This window comes from Rhodnius prolixus, unplaced genomic scaffold (assembly GCF_049639745.1).
Source record: "Rhodnius prolixus isolate KJV_2025 unplaced genomic scaffold, Rpr scaffold_1, whole genome shotgun sequence".
NCBI lineage: Eukaryota > Metazoa > Arthropoda > Insecta > Hemiptera > Reduviidae > Rhodnius > Rhodnius prolixus.
In genome coordinates, this window is record NW_027411581.1 from 10,472,826 (window position 1) to 10,482,657 (window position 9,832).

General features: G+C 28.8%; 3 protein-coding genes across 4 annotated transcripts in view; 2 read left to right on the top strand and 1 right to left on the bottom strand.

Moving 5' to 3' along the window:
- Positions 1 to 638: 638 nt before the first annotated feature.
- Positions 639 to 6,242, top strand: Ktl (BTB/POZ domain-containing protein Ktl). Its single transcript, XM_074112704.1, has one exon. The coding sequence runs from the start codon at positions 882 to 884 to the stop codon at positions 1,554 to 1,556; it is 675 nt and encodes a 224-aa protein (XP_073968805.1). The 5' UTR covers positions 639 to 881; the 3' UTR covers positions 1,557 to 6,242.
- A 940-nt stretch (positions 6,243 to 7,182) lies between these two features.
- LOC141446246 (U11/U12 small nuclear ribonucleoprotein 25 kDa protein-like) lies at positions 7,183 to 8,625 on the top strand. 2 transcript variants are annotated; one of them, XM_074112772.1, is made up of 2 exons: positions 7,183 to 7,757; positions 7,982 to 8,307. In XM_074112772.1, exons 1-2 carry the CDS (start codon positions 7,527 to 7,529, stop codon positions 7,988 to 7,990), a joined length of 240 nt encoding a protein of 79 aa, XP_073968873.1. In that variant the 5' UTR covers positions 7,183 to 7,526; the 3' UTR covers positions 7,991 to 8,307. The 2 variants fall into 2 exon arrangements, with proteins under 2 accessions (XP_073968873.1, XP_073968865.1); XM_074112764.1 differs by having other exon boundaries at positions 7,218 to 7,757; positions 8,079 to 8,625.
- Positions 8,626 to 9,023: 398 nt separating this feature from the next.
- The window catches only part of LOC141446001 (uncharacterized), a 39,386-nt gene continuing 38,577 nt past the window's right edge, over positions 9,024 to 9,832 (bottom strand). Inside the window, exons 15-17 of the mRNA XM_074112327.1 lie at positions 9,625 to 9,741; positions 9,368 to 9,546; positions 9,024 to 9,185 (exon numbers count right to left, since the gene is read on the bottom strand). The gene's annotated coding sequence lies outside the window, so the exon portion shown is untranslated. The remainder of the gene's footprint in view (positions 9,186 to 9,367; positions 9,547 to 9,624; positions 9,742 to 9,832) is intronic.

Below are 9,832 nucleotides of genomic sequence, written 5' to 3' on the forward strand. Positions count from 1 at the left end.
CTGATTCTAGTTTTTTTTCTTCCTAGTAGTTTTTTCAGCTAACTACTGAGAAAAGAAATGCTGGAAGAGATAGACGCGTGAATGTACATACGAGATTCCTTTAACGTTTTGTGAATATTGCTCATGCTCAGTTATTTTTACCCAGATCGTGATTCTATAAAAATTGCTTAAAAGACATTCGAGATAGTTGTCTTAGTCTAAGTTGAGATTTAGTTCGGATTTGCTCTTTAGACGTGCTAAAATTATTTTAGATAAAAAAAATCCTTTCCTACCAATACAAGTAACCAATTTTTCTTTAATTAGATTCTTGACCAAGGTACTGACAAAAAATTTGTTGATTGTAAAATTAATTTCTAAACGGTTTACGTATTTTGTCTCTCAATGTGACTGAATGATCTAAATTACTTTTTAAAAATCCTTTTGTGATTTTTATTATAACTTTATTTTGTCAAAAGTTTTCTTTACTAAAGTCTCCGTTGGAATAAACATAATGTCCTTGTCTACATTGTCATGGTGCAGCAATCTTAAATCAAAAGTTTTTATAAGTTGATAGCTTATCACACGTTTACCCATATAACATTTGCAGTATTGCAACATTGTTTGTAAGTTATTTTTTATTTTTTCGTTCAGCTTTAGCTGTCTATATACACTAAAATGGAAAAAATAAAATTAAGCAATATATTTCGATAAATTAATTCAAAAATTACTAGATTTGGCGTTTAACTATTATTAAAACATAAAAAGTATTTGTTTAAGGGAGTGCGAATAGTCGGGTGTTGGCAGCAGGAGCTCACAGTATCGATCCATGATGCGGTTGCAGATTAGTGAGTATTGAGTACTTGAACTGGTGTGTTGTGTCATTACCTTACAGTTCGAGTGAAATGTCTACAAATCCAGCGACAGTGCTGGAACTGAATGTTGGCGGTGTATTGTATACAACAACTACCCAAACTCTGGGACCACTTTTGCCAAAATTAGAAGATCCCGCTGCTCTTCGAGATTCTAAAGGACGTCTGTTTCTTGATCGAGATGGCGTCCTATTCAGATATGTTCTTGATTATTTAAGAAGTGGTAGTATAGTTCTACCAGATTGTTTCAGAGAAAAAGAACGTTTAAGAAGAGAAGCTTTATATTATGGGCTACAACCAATGGCAGATTCGTTGGCCGTGCAGACCAGGACAAGTGGTTATATTGTTATTGGATACCGAGGAAGTTTTCAGTTCGGAAGAGACGGATTAACAGACGTTAAATTTCGAAAGATCAGCCGTATATTGGTCTGCGGAAGAGTGGCACTGTGCAGGATAGTGTTTGGTGAAGCACTAAATGAAAGCCGCGATCCAGATCATGGAGTGCCTGATAGATATACAGCCAGATTCTTCCTTAAGCACAGTTCAATTGAACAAGCATTTGATCAATTGCAAGAACATGGATTTAGGATGACTGGAAGCTGTGGTTCCGGAACTGCTGGTATTGCAGCGGCTGATTTAAAACCAGGAGTCGACCAAGAGGAAAACAGATGGAATCACTACAACGAGTTTGTATTCGTCCGGGATTAGGTCATATCATTGTTCACCAAGCACAATCAGTTAAAATAATTTAATAAAGTTAATTAGGTATTAAATTGCAAGTTTCATTTGCATATATATTTAACGCAGTGTTATCTCACTGATCAAACCCAAATATTAACGTTAAAGTATATATTTAATAACAAAAAGTCTATCATTAGTAATATTTAAATTCTTCTTGAAATGTTTGTTTAAAAAATAAACCAATGACGGGTTGTTTTAATTAAACAGTATTAATAATTAATGAGACTAAATTAACGGAACTGACTAAAATATGAAGCATAATTTAAAATTTTTCCAATTACGTGTTATTTTTATACTAAGTACACCTAATTGATTTAATTGTATATAGGAGAAATACTAATAATAAAAATTAAAAAAAATATTTTGATAATTAAGCTGGAAAAATTAATAATCAGTTCATCAAAACTAAAGATAAGTATTGAAATTAATTGTTAGTTAAATCTTGAATTTAATTTTTTTTTGTTGAAATAAAAAAAAAGTATAAAATGTTTAATAAAAAACTAAGATTAAATGAAATAAATAATTAAAAGAAATTAATTCATAAATTTTAAATTTGAAAACTGTAATTTTAATTTTTATTAATTGTTTTAATAATCAGAAATAAAATTTATATGAATAAAAAAACTGTTAATGGTTGTTGATTATTGTGTTATACGTTAATTTGTTTTTTCTTTTTACAAAAAATAATAATATAAATCAAACTGCCCTCATTGTATTTTTGTTGATTTCTACTTTAAATAAATTTTATATATAATATTTAGGTTGATTTTAATAAATAAATGTTTTAATGTTAAAATGAATGACCCCTTATAGCATTCGTTAGGTAAATCTTACTCTTAGTCCCACAGTATGTTATTTGGATGGAGAACAAGGAAGTCCTACTTACTAGTTACTATATAAAAATTATTTGTTAGTATAAATCCATAAAATTCATTTATATGGTGTGTATTCGCAGGTTTTTTTTTCGCTGTAATATACCTTTTACTAGGGATTCAGAATTTTACATCAAGAATATTTCTTTGTTTTCATCTGAAATCCCTTTTATTAACATATTCATAAATGTTTTTCATTCTGTCATTCATCCGAAAAATAGGAATTAATCTGTTGTGTTCTTTTTATTTATTCATTAATAGTATATATTATGTAGAATGTAGTATTAGTTGAATTCCCCATAGTTTCGTCTGTACCGCCTAGTGAGACAAACTGCCAAATTTTAAATGACTAAATTGGAAAAAATACTATTGTATAGTATGAAGTTTTAACTAAAAAAAATTATATAAACATTTATTGTAAGCACTGATATAAACTTCCAATTCTGTTTTACTAGACAAACTGTATTCAAATTTTGCAAAAATTTCAGTAAAGAAGGAATATAAAGTTGTACCCCTATTCAAACCGCTTTTCACGAACGTAAAATATTTGGAAGTAAGCAGTATTTAAAGTCAAATCTCATGCATATTACAGTTAATGTATTATGCTAATACATTATACTTCGTTAGAACCATATTTTTATTGTTATGTTAAGCGTAATTTGGAGTTTTCTTTTTCTTGCAGAAGGATGAATCTTTTATGTAACCGGAATTCTGAGTTACATCTTTAGAAAACTAATGTAAGAACAGATCTGATTGCTCTATATTTCTTTGTCATGGATATTTGTCGAGGAGGCTCTAAAAAAATAAATAAATAAATACAAATAAATCTCTTCTATTACGTTAGTTTTTTATTATATATTCTTTACTTCTTTTATTATTATATTACTACTTATTATTATTTTCTTATAATTATTATTTATTATCTTACTTCTAAAATCTAATAGTAATTTTTTATTTGTCCATAAATAAAAAACGCAACATTAGATCAGTTTAATATTCCATATCATCATTTCCTTATTGCCTTGAGTGATTTATCTCTGTCTTTCAAAATTGATATCTTTAGATGTTATGAAAAACTGACAAAATAATAATGAATGAATAATTTTAATTTTCCATAAAATGCGAAATGTGTTATTTTATTTACGTCAGACTTGACCGTTTAATGTAACAAAGAATTAAAGTGTCATTTTTTTTTGAAACCTTGTGTATAATTAGAAAATATTACAAATATTAAAAAAGTTTGCATTTTAAAATTTAGTTGTGTAATCTTTATTCAAAGTAAATCTTTACATTATCTAACTAATTTCTATAAACTTAGTTCTTTTTTATAATTTTATTTTATGTATGTATAGTTTATTATTACTTTATTTAGTGTTATATTTTGTTTAGTGCTATCATTGATTATTAATTGTGCATTCCAATCCAAAAATATTTACAAATATTTTGTCAAAATATTTATAATTTTATTGTTGTAAAGAAAGCACTACTATCTTAATTGTTTGGACCTCGGATTGTACAGCCTTGATTGAACTGTCTTCACGATCGTACTGGTTATTAACTTTTGGAACATTGTCCAAAATAAGTTAAAGATCGAATCGGTAGACCTACAATGAAGCAAAAACTATAATTAACCTGAAAGCTTTACTATCACGGGAATAGCTCATTTGTTCATTCATACAAGTTACTGGATATAAATAAACGTTTTTGCCACTTTCATAATCGGAGGCCCAAACAACCGTAAAAAAATTCAGGGCTAGTGTTGTCATTTTAATAATTTTATAGGCTTGATTCCGCTCTTCTTTCAGGTAGACTGGGCAACCTTGCCCTTTTTGAATTAAGATAACAGGAATTTATATTATAGGTGTAAATTAACTTCCACAGAATCGTAGATTATCAGTTATAAATATGTAACCCGTGATCCCTAGGTTGTTGATTATTGGATCCGCCAATAAAGCAAAAGAATTTTTGTTTCTTATTCTCTAGTACTGCTGTCTAATTCTCCTCTAATAAAAAAAGTTATTATTTTCTTTAGGGTGAATCTAATGCAGCAATGTCTTCGGTTTTCCTAGTAGAGCACGTGATGGGTCTTTCTTTACTCCACAAGTACATTCTCACTAGAAAGTCTGATCTAAATGACTCCGCGATATTTCCTCCTCAGTATATTTCGACCGAATATCAGGCGACTACAAATTTAGATGAGAGAAATAGGATTTAGATACGAGAGTGATCCAACCTACGGAATTTATCAAGTTGAAAGTTGTACCTTACCAACGGGCAGAATTTTTTTTTTTTTTTTAAACCGAAGTCAATGATTACAGTTGGATTCATTCCTTTTGCTGACTTTATTGTAAATAAAATGTTTTAAGGGTGCCCATATTAAATGTTTAATGGTATATTTTTAAAAAATAAATAAATATTCATAATACAACGAGTAACTTGGTGTGTTGAAATACATTATTATGAATATTTGTTTAACCAAAATAATTAAATATATTTATTGATTCTTAAAAAAAACTTTACAAAAAAGTTTCGTTAGGTTCTTCAGTGAATCGTTGATTTAAAAAAAAAAGACCAATTTCTTGAGAAACTTAATTTTTTTTCAGACTTTCTTTACTTAATTTTATTAATTAATACATAAATGTATAATTAAATATGTAAATGTAAATATCATACTTTTTACCCTGTAGAAACTGTTGGAAAAAAATTCTGCATCACAAAAACAGATAAATCAAGATTAAGATCGCTACTAGACTACAGCAGTTCATTAAAAAATCATCTGCACTAGAACACTGACAATGTCTGCTCATAGCTTTACACATCCTAATATTCTTAGAATATGTTTATCAGAAAGAAGTGTTTAGTAAAATATTTATGAAATTTCTGTAACCCCACAATTTATAGTAAGTGTTAACAATTCTAGATAATTTTTGTATTCTTATGAAATCTCGTTTCTTTCTGAAAGCCAAGATATTTAGTTTTTCTCCTTAGAGTTTCTATCGAACTTATTTAATTATTTGCAAAGTATTATGGACATAATTTGTTCTTAAAATATATTCTGAATATTTATTATTATTTCAAAGAAATATAAAATATGTGTATGTTGCTAATAAGATTTAAATAGATAAATATGTAAACAAAGAAAAATTACTACGGGTATTGAATTAAGATATAATTTATTAAGTATACAATGTATAATATACTAAATATTTGAATAAATACTTATTTTCCATAATGTGTCTAATATTTAAAATGGTACAATAATAATTATTATTATTGCCATTATTATCAAATAAAAAAAATCTCCTTTTGTGATCGATTCAAATCATATGTATGTGAAGTAAAAATAATCTCTCCATTAAATTATTGGACCATTTAGTGTGTTGTGCAAGGTATAATTTTATTTTCATAATTTTAATGACATATACTCCACACACACACTCATTAGAAATACAGAATAAATTAAAAGTTAAGTTTAACTTTAGAGTTTATGTATTCAACATAATTTAATATGGTTAACATTATTAACGTTGGAATGTCTTATTCTAATTTACTTAGTAGACGTTGCCGACGTAGAATAATTCTTATATTCTAGCAATTGAGTATTGTTGTTTTCCGTACAAATAATTTAGTGTTTATTTTAATAGATTTTAGAAAATAATTTTATTCTGATTCAGATAAAATAATAATTAAAAAATCATATAACATTTCAGTGTTAAGCTTCACTCACAAAAAAACACATTTATGTAACTGAGTCCTTAACAAATATAATTATACCGACTATCTTTTTAATTTTATTAAACATACAACCTTATTACTTGTACCTCAATAATGTAACCCCCTTGAAGCATTGAATGCTTTTATCGTATTCATTGGTAGTTTTATCTTTATTCTCCATAAAAAAAAAAAATTACTACCTACCTCAAAGGTATAAATCAGTTTGTTTATAAACTTGAATATTTTCACGGTTTTTAGTAGAATAACAAATGAATTGTTTTCAGGTCAATACGAACGACTGAGATCCAAAGTCCTGTTATTATGCAGTAATAAGCCCTGGAAGGGAACTTTCCTCCGGTTCTGCAAGACAAAGAGATTTCTGTCATTGATAATGTCTCTCCTGAGGAGAAAAGAAGTGTGTAAAACAGCGGCTGACGGTAGGTAGAGCACCTCTAACACGTGTGCAATAAGGAGGAGCTTAACTCTCCCTTTAGACAGTTCTGCGTTCAATCCCTACTAATATATGGATCGCATTAATAAGAGAGTCTTCTACAGGAGAATCTGGGGCAGAGGAAATATTCTTAACTCTAGATTCATAATAAACACTTTATTACATTTAATGTTTATTTCCAAAATAAAAACAGCCGATACGATACTTGAGTACTGTCGGCATCTAGTAATAAAAGAAATTCAAAATAAAATGGATGTTTAAAACATCTGCATATGTAGATGGAATCATACTAACAACTTTTATTAGTAAGCAACTACATATAAAAAAATTATAATAATGATTTATTGTGAATTTTGATTTTATAAATTAGTTATTTAGAAGAATTTTTATCTAAAAGTTATATGTTTTGCGTAAAAAAAAAAATGTATAATTAGTTGTAGACTAATGATAATAATTCATTTACAATGAGAAGAAAATGGAGTAAACTTAATTTTAATCAAGAAAAGTGAAGGTCTATGCTATCTAGCGACATTTATTCAAACTAATGAGAAAATATAGTTCCAACTGTCGCGACTAAGTTTTATGAACATGAATAACAAAACAATACGAAAAGCTATGGGTGAAAAAATAAATACTAATGCCTAAAGTATATCCAGCAACGTACTAGGGAAAAGCATCACGTATGTGATACCAGATATGAATGAAAGACTTGTGAAGTTGTAACCTACCAGAGCGTCCCTATTCGAACATCCCAACTTGGCTCGGAATTTTGAGATGAAGGTTACTGGTGGTTGCAATGTATTTCATTTGCGTAAAAATGATTATTTTGATTTTTGAAGTTGAAGGAAATAGTTAGATAATTCTCTGAAAGAAACCTGGATAGAAAAAAAAACTTTAAAAATGGAGAACTATAAAGATCCTGAGAATGATGAGGACGTAAAATTTGTGCACTCGGAGTTAGTCGAAATTACAACGAAAACAGTTTGTGATCTCATCGAGGGTGATTCACTATTAAAAGATTTACCAAGAGATGTTACTCTAGAAGAAGTTACGTCAATGCTAGCACTACAGCATGGACAGTCCATGAAAGTGTACATTTATAAAGACAACGGAGAATGTTTACCTATAGTGGTAAGATAGCTTTTTTAATTATATTCTATTGTAATGTTAGTAGTTATATATAGCTTTTTCCAAAGAAAGAAGTCTAGCCATTTGATGAATAAATAACATGAACAATCTTGCCTCCTTGACTGGCAGGTACTCGTAGATACGGACGCATTACGTACGGTTACCTATCAAAAGTAGGAACACTATGTTAAAAAGTGCCAACATAATTTCTTTTTATTACTTTCCAGAACAAGTAAATTGAAGGTCTCCAGTTAACAGTCTTCATTAGGAGCAGCAAAAGTTGTAATATCCATTACTGAACAATGACAGTAAATTCTCTTACAGGTGGGATTAGGAGCTACAGTTTTAGACCTAAAACGTGCTGTACGTCGCCACATAACTTTAATGTTAGAGCGACAAGGTGAAACAAGATGTCTTTCGTGGCGATATGTTTGGCGAAATAATTACCTTTCTTACAACGGTCACCTTCTTGACAATGATTCCACTGCACTTTCTGAGTACGGAATATGTAATAAAGTAAAACTTCATTTTGTAAAACGATTTAGAACTAAAAGTAGTATAAAGCATTCTCACTGAGAAGGATGAGAAAGGGCAACTTTACAATTCTCTAATTTCATAATTTCAATTGTTCGTACTGATGGCGCCAAAGAATTAATCAGAAGTAAGAATTATTTACTAAAACGCAATGTATTCTTACCGTGACCTATAATCGGTATATGATGTCTTAGAAATGTAACCCTATTAACTATGTAAAAAAAAAACTGCTGCATAAATAAGGATTACGTTTGTTTTTATTGAAAGATTTAAGACATTTCAATTTTACTAAATATACATTCTTATAAAAATAAATAAATAAAAATTAATACATTGACTTCTTTTTGTTTATAAGCTTACTTTCATAATGTTGCTTTCCTTAATAACATGGACACATCCCAAATATGGACACCTAAAATAAATATATACTTCAAATGTCTTTTAAAAAAATGAAATGTACACATTTCACAAATATTGTACTTCTATTAAAAACCTGAATTCCTTCTTCTTTTTGAGAATCCCGTAAACAATGGTACGTTCATAAAAATGTTTACAGGTGTTAGATTGAACGGGATCTTGAATAGGTAATTTTGTCCAAGGATCTTTGTAAGTTCCTTTTACGTCATTTGATTCCATTACTGCATCTGGGTAAAGATAAAAACAGTAATAAATTGAGACTTGGAAAACTCTGAATTAAGCTTAGATAAAGGTGGCTAACCATTTTTGAGGCACTCAACATAATCAACATTGGTAGAGACATCTGGAGCGATTTGGTCATCAATACAGCTAACTTTATCTTCAAACATCTAAATTGAAGGAGCGAATTTGCAATTAATTCTACGCCAAAAGAATAATTAAAAACATTCTGGTAGCAACGGGAACACCGTAGATATTGGACTAAAGAAAAATAAAGCATGTATAGCTATAAAGATTACTAATTATCCGAAATTTTTATGAAGTACAAAATATATATATATATACAGACATTACATATAACACAAATTTTAAATTAAAGTGAGACCAGTGGAAAATATGAACTTTCCTCAACTTAAAATGTATCAATACAAAGTTAAATAAACCTTATACACATCATGCTCCCAAGGTCTATCTGCACTTTCTAATGATTGTTTTAATTCAGCTAGTACTTGATTTTCTCTTAGTATCCGTTTTTTAGTTTCAGCAAACTTTTTCATGACACCTTGCAACTTGAACAGTTCCGCTTGTGAAGAGTCACCTTAATAGAGAACAAGTGTACCAGCTGGAGATAAATATTAAACAAATTCTGGCTTAAATGTTTCGTATAATGTTTAAAAAGTTTTTTTCTAAAAAATCTTACCTTCCAAATTTGATATTATAAATTGAGCTGTTTCCTTCATAAGACTTTCGAAATCATTAAATCTTTCACCCTGGTCATTACTATTATGTACATTCTGCGTCATTGTAAATAACTAGTCTGGAATAGAAAAAATAGGAAGTTGAAATGTTGACAAATTACAAGTCTATTTACCTGGACAATTTAACGACGATCTTGTTGATGATGATAA

Excerpts from the sequence above, each read along its gene's own strand:
- Ktl (XM_074112704.1), top strand. The coding sequence starts at position 882 with ATGTCTACAAATCCAGCGACAGTGCTGGAACTGAATGTTGGCGGTGTA.
- LOC141446246 (XM_074112764.1), top strand. The coding sequence starts at position 7,527 with ATGGAGAACTATAAAGATCCTGAGAATGATGAGGACGTAAAATTTGTG. Across the intron at positions 7,758-8,078 it reads GAGAATGTTTACCTATAGTG|GTGGGATTAGGAGCTACAGT; the intron begins GTAAGATAGCTT and ends ATTCTCTTACAG.